The 18,929-nt window shown below is 37.8% G+C and overlaps 2 protein-coding genes across 5 annotated transcripts in view; one reads left to right on the forward strand and one right to left on the reverse strand.

Annotated features, from left to right (window-relative positions):
* Nucleotides 1-18,929, reverse strand: part of ASNS (asparagine synthetase (glutamine-hydrolyzing)) — an 853,397-nt gene that overhangs the window by 280,503 nt on the left and 553,965 nt on the right. The window lies entirely within an intron of this gene.
* The window catches only part of GLCCI1 (glucocorticoid induced 1), a 55,710-nt gene that overhangs the window by 14,744 nt on the left and 22,037 nt on the right, over nucleotides 1-18,929 (forward strand). For all 4 annotated transcript variants that reach the window (XM_035545172.2, XM_050709215.1, XM_050709214.1 and 1 more), the window contains exons 2-3: nucleotides 3,935-4,086; nucleotides 12,767-12,853. In XM_035545172.2, the coding sequence (XP_035401065.1) occupies nucleotides 3,935-4,086; nucleotides 12,767-12,853 (239 nt within the window). The remainder of the gene's footprint in view (nucleotides 1-3,934; nucleotides 4,087-12,766; nucleotides 12,854-18,929) is intronic.

Consider the following 18,929-nt stretch of genomic DNA (forward strand, 5'->3'; position numbering starts at 1 on the left):
GATATTAATACTGCTCGTTTCAGGGAAGAATGAGCTTTATTTCATGTTTTTGCTCTCAACTTGAGGGGAATCTGTCATCTGAGAAGTTCTTAGGATAATTTTAGTCTTTTGGAGCTGGATATATCTATGCAAAGATGTGAGTGGAAGAGCCTTGGCCAAATTTGAGCTGCGTCCGGTAGCTGTTGAAGGAGATGAGGGAAGAAAAGATGCTAATAAATGAACTCTGGTGGATTTAGCTGAAGCAGTTTTTTATCATGGTACCAATGCTAGCTGTCGGTCTTGCTCCTCTTCTGCAGGTAACTTGCCTCATTGCACGCGTGGCAGAACACATTATTTAAGCTAAAATGGACTGTGATCATGGCTGTGAGATTAGGTGCAGGTTAGCTGCCTCTCTGCTGGGTGGGGAGGCAATCTCTTCGTTTCAGAGCTGTAGCAGATGGCTTTATTTGAGCCCTATGTCCTTTTCAAAAGAACTGTCATGTGCTAGTCGTACTGAATTACATTTTGCTGGCAGAGAAATGGAAACCTTTTTTTCAGTCAGTCTAGGTGGTATAGCTAGAATTCTTTTGGCTGTCGATGCAGCATGCAGAACCATGATTTCATGCGGTTTATTTTAGCTGATTCCTGCTGGGAGGTAGGATCACTCTGAATTTTACCAGCTGTAGTATTCAAGTGGACCCTTGTGTCTTTTTCTGTAAAAACATAACTAGAAAGGTCTAGCAATAGTCCTTATATACATACCATTAAAACTCGTGGTGTATTTTAAATAATGCGTGAAGTATTTTGTTTTCCTATGAGCATATGTCTTGCTTCTGTAACTTACAGCTAACTTTTCCAAGTAATGTTATGCTTCTTAAGTACTGTGTTCCCAAGGTTACTTGTTCTGGACGTAGAGCTGAGCTCCTTGTGAGATGGAGCATCTCATCACTGAAAAAGAAAACAGTTGTTCTGACTTCTTACCACCGCAGTAGAATCCGTTCATGTTCTTTGAGTGTTGTCAGATGTGGTACAGTCCAAAACTTGAGTAATTTTAGAAACTTTTTTATATTGCTCATGGTTTTCTCAGTGCTAAAGCCTGCTGGCTAACTTCAGGAATCGTTGAAGTGCTTCAGATTTTGGAAGGTACTTGCTGCACTTCTTTTTCCTGTGCAGGAGAACCAGAGCATGAGGTTTCCATCAGGAGAAAGTGATTGGGACTGGAGAAAAATGTTTGTGATAGTAGCATTAAAATCCAGTTGGTAATGAAAGCTTGGAGAAGTGAAAGTTCTGTAGTAGCTCCAGAGTAGCAAGAACTCAGACTTAAAATGAACCTGAAGTTGCTTGTGGTTGTGGCTCCACAACAGTTCAAAGCTGATCTGAACCAGCAGTGTTGTGGTCCAGTTCAAGCCTGCTCTCCGCTACATCCAGTTACCTTTAAATTATTCCTGTACGAGACAGTTTGTCAAATACTAATTTGTAGAAGTTCCTTCGAACTTCATACTTGCAAATCCCTTGTCCTTTATTTTTTATGGTCTAAGGATGTATAAATCATAAAAGGGTGAGGGATGAAACATTTATTGACTAGAACACAACGCTGCTGCAGCCCTGGTTCTCCTGTGGTTGTTTCTGCCCCATATGTGCTGCCAGCTCTGCATCTGATGGTGAAAACTGCATATTTATGGCTTTTTTTTTTGGCGTAGATTTTAGTTTTCTTTATATTTAACGCAGTGCATCACTGCACTATGAGTTCACACTTCTGCTCATGCTGCCTGAAGGTAGATGGAGGGAACAGACAGCAGTAACATTGGCATTACATTAGCGGTAGCTTTGATTTAGTCGTTTATGCAGTTGAGAAATGTCCTCGGTTTATTTTGTGCGATTCAAAGAAATACTGAAGAGTAATGGGGACTTGCAAGACTGTGACTTGAACTCTCCTTCTAGCTTTAGGGTTTGATAGTGTCCTGCAGTTCACATTCAAGATTACTGTATTTCTATTTTTCCATAGTAGTTTTTGGTGGTGGTGGTTTCTGTCCCCCTTGCGGTGGAATTCTGTGAGTTATTAATGTTGGGATTGCTGTTGCCTTTCTTCTGGCTGTAGAACAAGACATAGGCCTTAGTTCACTCTAGTTGCATGTGTTTTGTTCGTGTGTTTTGGGCTTGCTTTCATGTGGTGTTTTTTTCATAATATTTTTAAAACTGTAGCTTGCAAACGTAGACTTCGGTTATTTCTTATTTCACCATTATCAAACTTTATCCTGCCAGTTTCTCTTTGCATGGTCTCTAACTTGCTTTGGAATTACTGTTTGTTTTTTTTTTAAGAACATACCTCACTGCTTACGTACTTAGCAACTTCCTTATAGTTTTGTGCTGTGTAATATATTGCTAGTGAACAGGATATTCAGAGGAATTTTCTATGCTCAGACTATCTGGAGTAGTGTAGTGCAATAGTTTAACAGTGAAGGTTGGAAGAACGCTTTATAGGTATGCACCCTTGAGGTACTTTTTTGTTTCAGCACAAAGGTAAATGCTGGCTTCATGTTTAAAACGTCACCTTTATTTTGCGTTTCAGCCTCCTTCACTTGTAGTAGTTCAAAAGGTTTTTTTCTTAAAATGCAAAATTTTCAAGATTGGAATCCTATGAGGGTAGATCTGTTTGAAACTGTAGGGATTTGATTTGTAAGTAACAAAGCAATCAAAAAAATTACATTACACAAAGGCAAAATATATATGTACACACCATTGCACTTCAATTCACGACATTATTTAAAGTTTATCACCTAGAATGAGTTGTTAACAAGGTGTTTCAGCAGTATAAGTTCATATATCATACTACAAGCATGCTGTATTAGTGCAGGCTGTACCCTAATCATCATGTTAATACTATGTAAAGCTTTGGTGGTGTCCGCCTTTTGAGATTCAGCAGTTCTATAAGATATACCAAGAGAAGATGCATTTGGAGGCACCGGCCATGTTTGGCCACAAAAGCATGCTGGTAGGTCAGCTCTCAAGTTCTGAGCAGTGAACAGGATTTTGGTGGGTTAGATCAGGGCATAGCGTGTGACTATTTTGAAAGTAATTTCACTTGCAAACTTACTTTAGTGGGGGTGAGCAAGATAGACAGTAGCTGTAATATAGGGCTTAGACTGGCTTATGTAAAGCCTAGAAAATGAATATATGAAGTAATTTTGCCTAAAGGACAAAGCTAGACGATCCAGAGAGCATGCCATAAACTCTGATGTGGGAAAGAACGATCTCATGAATCACCCGCCTTTCTGCTTTCCAAATTCATGTAGAAGTGTTCCATGATCTAGGTGTATGGGGAGAGAAACACAGGGAGGAGTCAAAGATTGCAGGTACTGTGATGAGCGAAGGCAAACACAGCAGCTGCCTTGACCTGAGCTGTGTCAGGGAGAAGTACACAGTCACACACTTCAGCTTGCTGAGGCCTGTATTGGGATACTGTAAACAATATGGAATGAGATACATGAGAGCAAGAAATTTGATGCGTGTTCTCTTAAGAATCATTTTTGCCAGGATTTGTTTTAGTATTTGTAAAGCTGAGCAAGCTGACTTCAAATATATAAATAAAGCTAAACTGATATAGTGATACACTTTCTTATTCTAAATATCTGGCTTTCCTGAGTAGCATCATCAACATGTTTAAATTTGCTTTATGTTCTTTGTTGATGAAAATGTATCACCTAAGTAGCCTTGTTCCTTGCGGATATGGACACATCAAGTGTTGTTGGATTTTGTAGCTAAGTTTTAGCTTTTGTATTTTTTTCTGTTGTCTGATGTTATCTGCTTTGATGTAATGACATTCTTTTCAGCTTAGCATTTAGACAAAGATTTCTGATATGTTCTCGGCATTGTCTGTCATAGCTAGCTTTTAACATTTCACATCAAATGTAGCCTGACTCTTTTTTTTGTTGATTTTTGCTCTGGTTTTCCACAGTGGACAGGCCAAAATCCCAGCAAATCAGAACTTCTGGTACCATAAGGCGAACTTCTTCTTTGGACACAATTACAGGACCTTACCTCACAGGACAGTGGCCACGTGATCCCCACGTACACTACCCTTCATGTATGAAAGATAAATCTACTCAGGTAAAAGTCATAAGACAACAACAGATGTTTCGTATAATTAATGTCTTTCTGAGAATACTTTTATCACCTGATCTGGAATCTTAGCTCCACTCAATTCCAAAGAAATGTGGTTCCACTTTAGGGCTTCATATTTATTATAAAAATAGGGTACAGTAGTCTTTTCTTAATCAGTTAGTGTCAGTTCAGGAACGTTATGCAACTGATAGTTAATACTTTTAAGCTTTTATAAAGCGTTTGTTAAAAACTTTCTCTGTGGGCATGTCTGTTGAGGCTAAATGAACAGGTTTAAATCTCAGACTTGTATCTGGTCACTTTGAAGCTGCTGTATTCAAAATTGTGCTGACTGTTACTTACATACAACATAGTAGTGGTTGACAAACTAAAGATTTTATTAAATTGTAATAAATTCATGGGTCTTAAAAAGTTGGGGGGGAGGGGTGAGGAGTGAGGTTACTGTTGAGAAGAATTGATCAGCTTGTCACTAGATGAAACTGAAGAAGAGAAAGCATACAGTGCAGTCTTGATGTTCCTTCTGCTGCTTAGTAGCAAGAAAGATGAATAAAAATGCTCTGTGGAAGATTTGCTTCTTGAAGCCTGTCATCAGAATGAGAGCCTTACAGCAGCTACAAAGGGAAGGCTGCTGAGATTGTCCCAGTACTCCTGGATCCTCCCGAGGGCTCTGTCCTTAGTAGGATCCTCTGGCAGGTAGGCTGCTGTGGCATTCCTATTGCTCTAGCACTCTTTGGCTGGGAAAGTGAATGCTGTTGCTTGCCCAAGTCCTCCTTACATTGGGCTGTTTGCCCACAGAGATGATCGCCATCAAACAGGTTAAAAAATAACAAAGCACATAAAACAAAGCACATAATTCTGAAAAACCTCATTCCTAGCAAATAAGTCACGCTCTTGGTTTTCCAATAATGTTGTTAGGGTATATGAAGTAAGTCATCTTAGTCTCAGTATTCTAAACTATAGTAGAAAAATAGAAGGAACAATGTCATTGGTTGTATTTTTAGTCTAGAGGCCCTGTAGCGCTGATTATGTCAGTTGTCTAGCCCTTGTGCTGTGATTCTGGTCCATTGTTACCATGGGTGTCCTGCAAAGAAAAAACTAAATAGATACTTCTGCCACCCTGACATTTGCTTGTAACTCTATTGTGCCATTAATATTTTCTTCATGGAAGCTTACATTGTAACAGTTTACATGACACCTTTTCGATATCAAAGATTTTTTCCTGTGGTAACTTTACCTGTAGATACATAGTTTTTGGTTAATTTTCTTTTTTCCACTAATTTGCGACATTCTGCCCATTCTGTCACCACTGCTTAGAGCAAATGCAGCAGCTCTTTAAAATGATGGGAGGTTTTAGTCTTTCGTGTAATAACTGAATTTCACACGACAAGTTAGAATGTATAAATAATTTTGCTCATCTCTTTGAAGTGTACTGTAACGCAGTGCAGAAAGTCTTCTGACGGAGGAAAAATAAGGGTAGAAAGCTTAGAAAAGAAAAGAAGTCTGTGAATTCTCTAAAGCTTGTATTGTCTTTGTAGGTCGTGGAGAGCTATTAGTTGTATGTATTTCTTAGCTGTAGTATGATCCAGAAATTCTGTGTAACAAATTTGGGAATCAAATGAGTAAAATTTGTCCAAAGAAAGTTAGGTTTTACAGGAAACTATGATTGGACCCTTTAAGAAAATGCTATCTTCATATTCTACTCATTCATTTCGAAACCAGCCAGTCAATTTTAGCAAAGAAGAATAAGCAATCATCTATGTCATGAAGGATGTACCGGAAAAGCTATTAATTGTGGATTTTTTCCAAGGTGCCTTCATTTCACTACATACTGAATTTTTTTAAACTAATTTCAAGTTCTATTCAGGAGACTTCCTGTGGCATGCTTCATAGATACTATATTTCTTCTGATATTCTCATAGAATATCAGACTTTACAAATACTGTTATGAATGGAATATTTGGAATATTTAAGCATTCACAAACCTTTTCACTAGTTACAGAAAACAGAAACAAACTTGTTCTATAAATACTTGAGCTCTGCACATTTGGCAGTAAAATTGCTTTCCCATTGAGCTGAAAGTAAGTGTTTGGGTTATTTGACCTGTTGGCTGCCGCCCTTGGCCTCTTTCAGAAACAAAGCTGAGGGAACGACAATGTTTTACCTTTTCAACATAATCAATTGAAAAAAAGAGGAAAGACAATATTGTGGTCATTAAAAGGTGAAGGATTATTTCAAATAAAGCTCTCCACCTTTATTCTTAGTTTGGATTTCTGTGGATGTCTTCTAATGAGGAATTAATTGTTCACTGTCTGTTTATTCAAATTATGCATATATAAAAACCCAAGCATTTAGCAGTTCAAGTTGGGTTGAAAAAATGTGTATTTATATATCCATGCAGTCCTGAGTAGTTAAAATGTAACAAGCATTGTGATGGGCATAGCAGCTTCCAGGTTTTTATAAGTAAAATGTTCAATGCGAAGGCTTATAATGGAACTTACTCATAAACCATTACTGAGTTTTGGTTATGTTTTTGTTTGGGTTAGTTTCAAGAACCACGTATGAGGTCCCAGTTGTTGATAGAGTGCATGCATGGCAAAATAAATTAAAACCTGGCTCTCTATGTGAGTACCAGCACAAGTACTTTTACTACTTCATGTTTCTTGACTAAGTAACACTTTAGCTCAAGCGAGTTCATATAGTTTTCAGCAGCTAAAAATAATAACACTTGGTAGTTTAGCAGAGTGGAAGATGGTAACAAAGAAAATCAATAAAAAACAAGATAATGAAAATCAATAAAACCCATTTTTTGAATGAGCATATTTCATTGGAGAATAAATTCTTGATTCGCTTCTAAACCCATGAACAAAACTTTCAGTATAACTTATGTTGTAGGTGGAATAATTATTCCTCTTTCAAGGGTACTTATTTTCCCTAATCAAACCTTAATTTTAAATCCAGATTTTGTGCAGTTTTGTGAAGGTGGTGATTATGGTTGTTCCAAGTTCCTTAGAATTTTTCTAGTTAAAATAATAATAATAAAAAGGTCATATTCTGGTCGTCACTGTGATTAGATGAACCATTAATGAGTTTTATTGCAAGTTCTTTAAACCTGCACATGCTCATGAATAAAAGATTTCTCCTTTCTCTAAAATTAAGCCAGTGTTCTAAAGAGTTCTCAGTAACACCTTATTTAAACAGAGAAACAATTTTATTGTTTTAATTTCAGTTGCATTTTGGAGAATAGTAACTATAGTTCATATTGCTCCTACCTCAAGTGTTTTGACAGAAAGCACTGAAGAGGAGTGAGGTTTGTATTTGCTTTTGGAAAAATATGCTACAACTTCATATATTTGTGATATTTATGCAATTACAAATGTCTCAGAATTCCTGTACATTTGTGTGTATATGTATACATGCATACAACTAGCTGATCTTCAAGGAGCAGTATGTTTTTAGATAATCAACTATTATTTAATACTATTACAAATATTTAAATGCTATTTATTATAAATAAATAGTACTAAATAAAAAAACATTTTAGTACTTTAAAAAAAATCAGAAATGCAAATAAATTTACTGCTGTAGAATGTTATTGCACGTGTTGATACACCTTGTGATGACTTTCCCAAATTCTTCTGCTGTCCTACTTCCCTCTCCTTTTTGGTAAAGTTAAAATTTCCATTTAAAACTATTTAAAATTCAGTATAGCTTCATTCCATGTTTCTTCTCTCAGGGCTGGGAGCATTGATTGAGCAACTTTGTATAATTCTCCCTTGTACTATAGATGTAAGAAATTTCCCCACCACCACCTTTGACGAATAATTCTGTGTTGAAATGGTTATGCCTAACCGCAGAATCCCCAGAAACAGTTGGGTAATTGTCATAGCTTATTAATGTAATTATTTGGCAGTAGTTAAATCATTGAAAACATTTTTAGAAAAATAAAAAAGGGAGGTTAGGGGTGAACATATGATGTTGATGTCAGAACAAATATATTGCCAGTTAAAATGAATCAATCTGATCTTTCTCAATCTGAATAATACAACAAAAATAATAAATGTCCAAGTGGTATACGATTCAGTGATTCCTCCCCCTTTTTTAACTGGATTCCAAGATGCTTGGATATGCCTTTTTTCATTCTGCATGACAATTATGTATTATGCAAACAGCAATGAAGAAAGTTTGAAAAACATGTTTCAGAATTTTTACTGAACTACTCTAAAGAGTTAAACTGGAATGCTGGGCTAAAATGTTTTTTCTTCTTCCATGTAGGTCAAGGCCTTAAGGTAATTAGTTACCTGTGATTAGTAACCTGGATAAAGTTTTTGTTTTCTTTTGGGTAGAGATTGTTTGTTAAAAAGTGACATAAACCATGAAGCTGAATTACATGGAACTTTTCTTAATTGGTTTATCAGTTATCATTATTCTCATATGTTATTTAACAAAATACTTTGGGGGGAGGGAAAAAGGAGAAGGATACTTGTTACATAGCTATGAATTTATCATTGACTTTTCCTTAACCTCTCAAATATTTAAGAGGAGTCACCTATAATTGACTTAATTTCTAACTCTTTAGGACACTTCTTCTTGTAAATCTCTAGATTTGAATGCTTTAGAAACATGTAAACACTGACTTGACTTTATCTTCTAGTGCTGTTGTTACATTTCTTTTGAGCACGGAAATTTTTCAAAAACTCCATTGTAGAACGGAGACTTGTGTTCTTAATCTTTGCATGCATCCCCCAAAACTAGTTCATCTGGGATGCAAGCTAGATATAGTAATTAAAACCAAGGGGTGGCAATAAAATGAGATATTTAGAGTAATTCAGTCTTATTTTAGGTTTAGGTAGGTTGGTACTCCATGCAGTTATTCTGATCTAAATGAAGTGGAAAGAATGTAGGTGTATATCCTTGATATGGATGGAAAATCAAGGCAGAATTACCAAACGCTTTGGAAAAAATGCTAATCTCTGCAAGGTTGGATGAGTTAGAACAATGGTAATTGTGATTTACGTTAGGACTGAGGAGAGCAACCAGATGTGGTGTTCTCAGCGCGCCCTATCCCGTGCACATGCTTTAAGCATTGTGTCAACAGACCGGGACCGTAAACCCCTGCGTTTCAAAATATAAGTGATCTTCCTCTTGAAGTTGAAACATGCATTGCTTAATGCTTTCTAGATTCTTGTCCTAAAATGTTTTAAATCTTAGTTTTGTCACACAAACTTGTAGGAAAAATCCTACTTAGTTCATAATTAATACAATAAATTTATTTCAGCTCTGAAATAGCATTGCCAGATTGAGACAGTACCCATGACCTCTTATTTTGTTTCTGACTTGAGGTGCAGCAATTTTGCTTTCATCTGTTGTGATTCAGAAATTTATCTTTAAATTCTCTTTTGAGTTTTTTTCTTTTATTCTGTTTTGGTTTGGATGTTTAGCACATGGGGAGTACACTTTACAGCAGCTTATAATAAAATAGAAGCTTCCATGGATAAACATAGTTCGCAGAAATGGTAAATAAAGGTGGGAGAACAACTTTCAGGAAATGTGGCATATCAAGGGTTCTATACTACCCCATCTTATTTGTGATGTAAATTGCAACATTCAAATGAGATATGAGGTGCTTCTTTATCAACTAAGCTTACAAAAAAGAATTCCTGTTTGCATGTGACAAGGGTTTTTATTTTTTCCATTTTTGATTGAATATAAGGCTTTGGGGTTACAAAAGTAGAACTTATTTTCACATAGTGTAGGTTACAATGTATTAGATGCAGCAATTTATAGAGTTTAAAGAAGAGGCTGGCTTGCTATAATAGTCTAGCAACTCCTTATGTTATTTTTTAACTATTTTTTTCACCTGATTATAAATAGAGCATTAATACAGCATTGCTTGAGTTCAGTACTACGCTAGGAACATCATACAGTATGTGTAACCCAATTCTGCAAATAGATGTGAGGGGCACAAACAGTCTGCCTCCTGTATCCTGATACTTGTATGTATATTTTGAAAGGTTGTGACATGACTCAATTTTTCAGAGATTGGAATCAACTATGTGTGATCCTTGTCTCAAGGGACAGTATCTGAGTGGAAGAGTCTGTCAAAGGATATTTGAGGCAGTATAAAATCTAGTATTAAGTGAAAGGATGTTATATATTTGTTGTTCAGAATTCCGATTAAATCAGCTGCAATATAAACATTCCCACTTCTTTAGTAACAGTCACCAGTATTGTTGATGAAATTTTTTGTGTTGCTATTAGTTTTTGTCCTTCCTATTTGGATCAATATCTGTGCTCAAAAAAATTCTAGCATGTTCTCACTACATATGTTTTTGTTTTAAGTCTTTCTGTTTGTTGAGAAACTTGCACTCTTTAGGTACTCAGTGTCTTTTCTGTTCTGTTTATTATGCTGTAGTTGATGGGTTGTGAGTTTGTAGTGATCCCTGGTAACATCCATCTTTCTGGATGTTTCTGCTTTGTCCTGGAATTGTTCACCAAACTGTGGAGTAATGTGTTCAGAAAGCGTTCTTGGAACATAAATTTCAAAGAATTCTTTTTGCATTGGAGTTCGTCTGTTTTTGTAGTATGAGGATATGTCTACATCTGCACTCAGAATACAGTAAAAATACTTTCAGAAAAGAATAATTTAAACTGAAAATAAATTGCGAAAGCCCATGATTTTAAAAAGGGAATAATTTCCCCCCATCTTCTTTAGTGCTTTAGAAATCTTCAAGCCACTTAAATACTGGTGACGCTTTCAGAAACATTAGAAGGTAGTAGTCTGTTCTACTGAGAAATTTCAGGAAGGTGGTAAGCACCTAATCTGCAAGAACAAGTAATTATTTAGAGCATGGCTTCATTAAAATGCAGAGCAAGTAAATGTACACATAGGTAGCATGTGTGTGGCACTGAGGCTCTGCTTTTAGGGAAAAGAGTAGTGGATTGCTTGGCTGAGTGACTCATGTATTTTTATGGTAGTTTTAAATAGCTGCTTTAACTCGTTTCTCTTGGGTTTTGTTTTGTTTTTTAATAACCACATTATGGCTTCTTCCCTAGACCTACAGAGTCATATAATCAATGCACAGAACCCTAACTTTTTATAAAGACTGTTTTTTTTTCTTGGGAACACGCAGGAAAAAGATCAGTAAAAGCTGATTTTCAAAATGGTTGTCATTTTGTTTTCTAGTCGCCCACACAGCTTTGATGGAAGAATTCTTGGTGGCATAAAAATAACAGAAGATGCAGAAAGTGCAGGGCTGGCAGAAAAGAGCAATGGGATACGTGGGCCTGTGCACGTGACTTAGCCCATTAAACATTGGCACTGGTGCCAGGCTGTAGGCCATTTAATACCACAGCAGCCCTGTGATCCTAACGGTACAACCTATGACCTGAGACTAAAATTCAGTGCTTAATGGCATATGTGGGGTTCAACTCTCCAGTCCCCAGGGAGCTGCTTCTCCCCCTCTTCCCTGAGCAGCAAGAGTGAGGAGCTCTAGGCATTGCTTGTGGTGTTTTCCAAGGCCATGCCAAGCCTTCTTACTTACCAGACAAGTGCAACCTCCATGTGCAGGTGCTGTAGAGATTTCTAGATCCTGGAGAGGAAGCAGTAGAGGAAAGCTGTGGAGGACCTAGGCTTCCATGTATGGAGGGGGATGAAGGCTAAAGAGTACGAATGCCTGTGGAGAGGTGGATCGCTGATGCTGTCTGACTGCTGGGGTGGGCTGCCACTGCCCCTGGGAAAGTGTCTGCCATGATCCTCCCGTGTTGCCCTGATCCCATAGCCCTGAAAACCACCTCTCATAGTTTTCAGTGGTATGGTTTTATTTCTTGCAGTCAGTATTGTTGTTCAGCTAGTACCAGTGGGAAATGTTGAAAACATTTTGTTTTCATGGATTTGTGTTTTTACCCCTTTTACGTTGTTCATACCCCAAACTCACTCTGGATTTTAACTGTCCTCATTGGTCCTCTGACAGACAGTGACTCTCATCTTTAGAAGTACTGGTGAATGCCCACAATTTTGTAAGTCTTGTGGTGAATGAATCCAGGAGGTGCAGATCTGGCTTCTAGACCCTTCTCAGTCAGGGTTTAGTTTTATAGCTCTGACATCCAAGGATTGTTACCAACCTTCTGGGCTTGCAGACAAGGCTGGAAAAGGCATGGTCTTCTGCCTGTTTAGGTCAGTGTCAGAAATAATAAATGGTGTACTGAGTCAGAGTTAGCAATAAGGAATTGATTATATGGCACAGTGACTAAGGAACACAGGTGAGAGAAGTAAATACTGGCTTTTGGTCTCTGAGGTTGTGTTTATATATTTCATTCTTGTGGTTTTCTAAAGTGTTCACTGAGTGAAAACTAGAAATGGATGCTGAAGCAGAGAAGGAACTAGTCAGGTAAGGGTTTTTTGTGATCATCAGGCAGCTGTTTTCTTCAATAATGTTCATTGTCTTCATCCTTTGTAAATGCAAGTTTACAAAGCCTTGAACTGAGTTGCTTGTATTCTTTTTTTATTACTATAGACACTATTATTGTGGTATATCAGATTCTGAAATTTATTCTTTATGTATGATGCCTGGACACCGACATGGCAGAAAGATTAAACCAATAATTTGTGCCAAAAATATTCTTACCTGGGGAGTTCAGTACAATGCGTATTTCATTTTTTTCTCTCCAGACACCTAGCTGTTGGGCTGAAGAAGGAGCAGAAAAGAGATCTCATCAGCGCTCGGCATCGTGGGGAAGTGCTGATCAACTAAAAGAGGTGAGAAGTTTTGCACAGTGGAGCCTTTCAAGTCTTGATATGCCCAAGACATATTTTTTTAATCCCTATCTGGAGTCCAGGAAACTGCACCCTTTCCCTCCCCTCTGTTGCTTTTGAAACAGGTTTTATGTCCAACATAAGAGTTGTTTCAAGACTGGTTGTTTTTATGCCTGTTGGATTTCCTCCCCTCCTACTACACAGTGTTGTTAGCAGAGGAGTGGCCAGAGTGAGTGTGGAGGAACCAGCTTGTTGTTGTTGTTGTTTGTTCAGAGTTACCTTAGCTAGCTTTCTGCTTTTTAATGCTGAAAGAGACAAAGTGTTTGTCAGGATGTTACCATATCCTTGTTTAGAAATTTCGGTCAAGTTTAAGGGTGAAGATAGAGAGGATGTCAGTTTCACAAATGAAATAGTGTTGATACAGTAGTGATATGATTACTTGAAATGCTCTTTAATCATATGTTTTTCTTGTAGACTACAATAGCAACTAGAAAGAACCCATCAGAAATGAAGCAGATTTGCGTAATGAGGAATTAAATACGGGAAAATGGTTTCCATCTCTCAGCTGAATATGCACTATTTCAGCCTTATGCACCAGTAAACTACATTCTGTCCCAAGTTCATGCAACTCTGGCTCTGGTCAGTAGCACATACTTGGCCTATAGTAAGCCTCATGTCCCCACAGGAAGGGTGTAGCCTCTCTTCTAGAGCTACACCTTTCTCTTTAAGAAACGAATCTTGTAGCATATTCTGGTGGTTCCTCCCCCATAGGATGGGACTTTGCCCTGATTCTTCATTTTTTTGTGTACTCTCTCCTGGCTCCCTGTTTAATAGAGCACTCAAAAATGAGGAGAAATATATAGGTTGGCTAAGGAGGCATTGTTATTGGCGGTAGATAGTCCTTTTCCTGATAGCTGTTGATAGGAGGAATAGCTATCAAAAGGAGTGATGTAAGTTTGATTCCTCAAATATTGAAATCAACTTTGAATATGGAGTAATCATTCATTCTGGTAGTAGCAATATCCTCATTTTTAAAGATAATGATCTGAGCTGAAGAGAGCTAAGGATTGTCTATTCCTGTCTCATCGAGTACCCATCTTAACTGATTTATTGTACATGGGCTTTCCAAATGCCTGTGCGACTTCATTTGCGGCTGTAAGCAAATACTCAAAATCACAAATTGTGCCCTGGAATTAGTGCAGAATGAGTCTTGTATCTGAAAAGTTTTTGGCTTAAACATTAGCTACCAGCACAAAGGAATTGTACCAGAGGCAGGAATAACATCTGTATATCCAGGATAACACTTTCTTTTACTGAGACCATCCTTCATCATCTGGTGTTTCCCTATCAAGTTTTGCAGCAAGCAGCTGTTCTTCACCACATGGCTGTGACTGTCAGTGATAGGGAGACCTTCAGTATGTAAGTGAGTCTCTGTTGCTTGATAGCAGTGATCCATTGTGCTAGGTTGCCATCCTCTATGGGCTGAGCTCAAGAGAAAGATAAACATGTGGCTGGTGGGTTTCATGGTTCCTTTCAGATAGAACGCAGTAATAAAGGTAAAAAATTGGGATGTGTGGAAGGGAATTATTTCTATTCAGACTTTGTAAGGGTTATTCATCCTAAGACCTGTCTTACCTCTTCCAGCTTGCAGTTCTTTCCCTTCCTCTGTTTTCCTTTATCTCTCTCCAGCTTTTCTACACTTTTGTTGCCTTTTCCAGTTCCCCAGGTTTATAATTCCAGTGTAATTCTGTGTATGTTATCCAACCAGTTCTAGTTTACCTTCCCTTACTTGAGCTCTTTCTCAGTTCTGTTTGGCTTCTATTTTTGTCCCTGAATTTTTCCTTTCCCTCACCTGTAAGGCCTGGTTCCAGCCTCTCTGTGCAGCCATTCCGTGTGTGTGTGATGTTTGCTCTCCTGGATATGCAAACCTGTCCCCTTCCTCCACCGAACTACTTAATGCCTGTGTGGTGGATGGTAAGAGTTTGATCAATACCAATAGTATTTGTGCATTCAGTTTCTTTGCGTCTCAGCAATCTGCGGTTTCTGGAAGGAAAAATTCTCTGAGACTGTTCTGTTCAAATCTAAAGCTCAGTAGAAAAAGCTGCTGATACTCGCAAATGTAGCTGCCAGTTCCAAACATCTTTCATAAACAAATGCAAACTGAAATTTTGCTAAAACTTAACCAGACATAAAGGCTTTTCCAGGGAAATAGGTGCATTCCCAACATAAAGGACTCCCAATCCAATGTTTGTCTTTCTTCCAAGGCATCGAACATCTGAAAACTACGCTAATGTGTCTTAGCATAGATAAAATGATTTTTCTCCCCTTCACTTTAATCTCAGTCTTAAAACAACTTTAATGCTTGTGCTGAAATTTCTGATGGGAAGGTGATAGGAGAGCTGAATAGAGCATTGGAAGAAGTCAAATAAAAAATTGACAAAGCTGTAGGTACCTGTAAGTAAGAGCTTAAATAATAGAAATAAAAGTATCACCTTTACTGGACAACTGCATTTGTTATGAGTAACATTAGGTAACAGTACTTCTGCTCAACATTTAGGATTGTTTTCCCTAAGCATTTGACAGTAAATAAGCAGATAGGTATTTACAGTTTCCTTGGTTTGTCTCAGTTTAGATTCGTGTTTTCTTGTTCCAACAACTAATGGAATGATTTCTAGCATTTTTTTTGATGCTGTAAACTAACCAAATACTTGTATATGTGGTTTTAATTGATTGTGATAAAAGATTGGATGTCCTTCAAATTTAAAAAAAGGCTTTATTCTTGGTTTGGGAACTATTTCAATCAAATGTATTTGTTTACCACAACAGGAAACTCTTCTAAAAAATATTCAAATTCATAAACCCTAAAAATGTGTACGTTTCTTATCACTTTCTAACAAGAAGCCTCTTTTTTGATTCTGAGGGGGATCTACTGCTTTTTTAACTAAGTCTTGAATATAACTTCTAATAAGCTAATGCCAGGCTTCTTTAAAATTATTTTAATAGATATACCTCTTGAGTGAGAGGTGAAGATTGTGTCAAATACAACAACTCTGATCAAAAAATAGAGGTTTGAACCACTGGTATTTTTTCCTCTTTGAACCTGAATAGATAGTTTAAAATTCTGTTGAATTTGAATGAAGACCGTTCTAGTTATACCTTAGCCTGGATTTTACACTCAGCTGGAAAAAAAGCAGGGTCTGAGGCAAATAGTTTTCAGTATATTAAGACTTTACTATTTCAGACATCTGATTTCCACTTACCTTAAATACCTCTATATGTTGTATTTGTTACACTGACATCAGCAAACTCCTGTTGGAAGGGTCCTCCTTTTTTGTCTAACAGAAGACTTAAAAAAGACTGGAGTAAAAGAGAATCAGGTCTGAAGGATTGAACTTTTTATATGCTTTCACATATGTATTGAAAGATTGTATGCAAAGGTTTAAGTTGAATTTCTAATGCTTGTTTTACTCTTTGACCTGTTTGTTAACTTGTTTAACAAATGGTTCATGGATGAGTTGAAGCTTTCTATCATTAATGATGAGCTTGTGGCTTATTCAGCAATGGGAAGTTACTGTATTGTGTACTTGATTTGTAGAAGTACAATCTATTAGCTGATAAATATTAATGAACAATTGGGAGTGGTGAGATGTGACACGTTCTTTCATATTCGTACTGTGTTTGTGTCTCTACAAATGAAAAATTATCAGGATACTCAGATTATTGCAATGCTGTGAAGAGCAAATGGAGTCTTATTTATCAGGTTTGTGCCATCAGCTGTATTAGATTACATGCATATTACAAGTGATACAGACAAGACTTGTATTTATTGCAAATATACTTCTCGTTATAGAAATACTCAGCAAGCAGAAAATACAGACTTTTCCTAACTTTATTGAATAATCCTTGCTTCAGTTCAGCATGTGTGGTCATCTTATAATTGGCTGCATGACAATAACCCATGCACCGATCTTCTTTTTGATTCTTTTGTATAAATAACTTTAAAGTAGGTCAAGAAGAAAAGTCTTTCCAATATATCAAGAATATTGAAGGCAATGGTCACTGGAGAGAAAAGGCTGAAACTTTTCTTAATTCTTCTGAAAAGTGCACAGATATTTGTTCTCCCTCCCCAGTACAGTCACACTAGAGTACTTGCAAAATGTGAATTTAAAAATGCCTTTTGAAACTTACCAGCTTATGTTTGCGTCTTGTAAAGTAGTGTAATTTTTAAGTGTCTGGATGTTGGACGTAGGGTTCAAGTTGCTTTTATTCCCGAGGAATAAAAGGAAGCTTAGGTCCTTAGAGCTCAGATTTTGAAAATAAATGTTCACAAAAAGTCCACACGCCTGTCAGTAATCTTTCTTCTGTAATGGGAACAATGACTGATAAAAAGGCAGTTTTTTTTTTCTGGGACGGATCTTGTAAAGATCTTCTAACTATCATTACTGCAATTTGCAGGTATTACTTTCTATATGTAGTCTATTTTTGTTGGTGTTCTGTGCAATTTTTTTGCACATCAGTGAAAGCACCAGTTTGATTTCTCTTTGGGGAAAAAAAATCAGCTGCATCCTCTAAATCTTGTTTTAAGACCTATTTTTTTTTAAGAAAATAATGCACGAAATGTATTTTCTGTGCCTTCTCCCTCAAGTTGGTAGAAAGGGAGAGCATTTGAGTTGGTACACTAAAATCACGTTCGCATTTTTTGGATCTAAGTACACATGTGCAAAGCTAAGGCTTTAATGTTTTCAACAACTGGACGCTTTAAAGGATACAAGTTAGATCTTTAATTGATTTACATGTGTGCTTTTATTAAGGTTGTGTATGTGTTGGTCACCTTCATGCTCCTTGCTTGGGAATGTAAGGAAAATGGTGCCCCTGACCCTTTCAGTTCTTTGTATCTGCCCTGTTAAGATGGAGTGTTTCATTGCTGTTCCTTCCCACCCCCCCCCAGCATAGCACTTTATTCTCTTTCTGCCTAATCTTTCTCACCATATTGGTCATCTCTGCTCTCAGAACAGGAAGAGTTGAGTGTTTTTGTGCTTCTGGTATACTCTGGCACTGTCAGCTGCCCTGAATGAAGTTCAGTGTGAGGGTGTATTTACACCAGTGTAGTAGGTGCATCTTCAAGTGCAGGTTCTACCCAGTGCCAATCGTCTGCAAGGTGCTGTTTACTTCCCTGGAGGGAAGAGAGGCCTTGCAGAGGGATTTAGATAGATTGGAGCACTGGGCAGTCATCAGTGGCACGGAATTCAACAAGGGCAAATGCCGGGTGCTGCAGCTGGGACGGAGCAATGCCAGGCCCAGGCCCAGTCTGGACGACGAGTGGCTGGGGAGCAGCTGAGCAGAAAGGGACCTGGGGGTGCCGGTGGCAGCAGGAGCAGCGTGAGCCAGCAGCGTGTCCTGGCAGCCAGGAGGGCAAAGCCCATTTTGGGGTGCCCTGAGCACAGCACAGCCAGCGGCCAGAAGAGGTGATCCTCCCTCCCGCTGCACTGAGCATGGTGCGGCCTCGCCTCGACTGCTGTGTGTGGGTCTGGGCTCCACCACAGATAAGGATGTTCAGGGCCCTGACAGACGGGGGGGGCATCACAGCATCAAGGTTTTGGACAGTCTAGAGGTGTATTGGCCCAATATAGCCTCTCTCACTGTCCAAATATTATAGTGAGAGGCTATGTTCTCTTAAAGATTTGCAAGCTGCTTGCATCAGAAATCTGAGTCAGAGCTCTGATGTGGATTTGTATAGATCTTTTTTATAGCATGGTCCTGAGGAAAGCTCAGAAAGCTAAATTTCATTTAAATAAAAAATAGGGTAATTAACTTTTTTAATAGGAGGAAGCCCACAGGATCAGGCAGCAGAAAGGAAAGATTTATATAAAGTACTCTCCTTGCCTCTAGTGTCTTTGCTGTTTGGTTATTCTTGTAGCCATCCATTTCAGTCCACAGCTGTCTTCTAGTCTAGACCTCTTTTTTTTTCTCATTCTTACTTTTAAAGAAGATGAAGATAATTTCCCTATTCTTCACCTTCTTCAGCATTCTAGATGTAAATCATCGTAGATTTTTCACATTCCCTTATCAAACTGGTTAC

Source organism: Cygnus atratus, chromosome 2 (genome assembly GCF_013377495.2).
Source record: "Cygnus atratus isolate AKBS03 ecotype Queensland, Australia chromosome 2, CAtr_DNAZoo_HiC_assembly, whole genome shotgun sequence".
Classification (NCBI taxonomy): domain Eukaryota; kingdom Metazoa; phylum Chordata; class Aves; order Anseriformes; family Anatidae; genus Cygnus; species Cygnus atratus.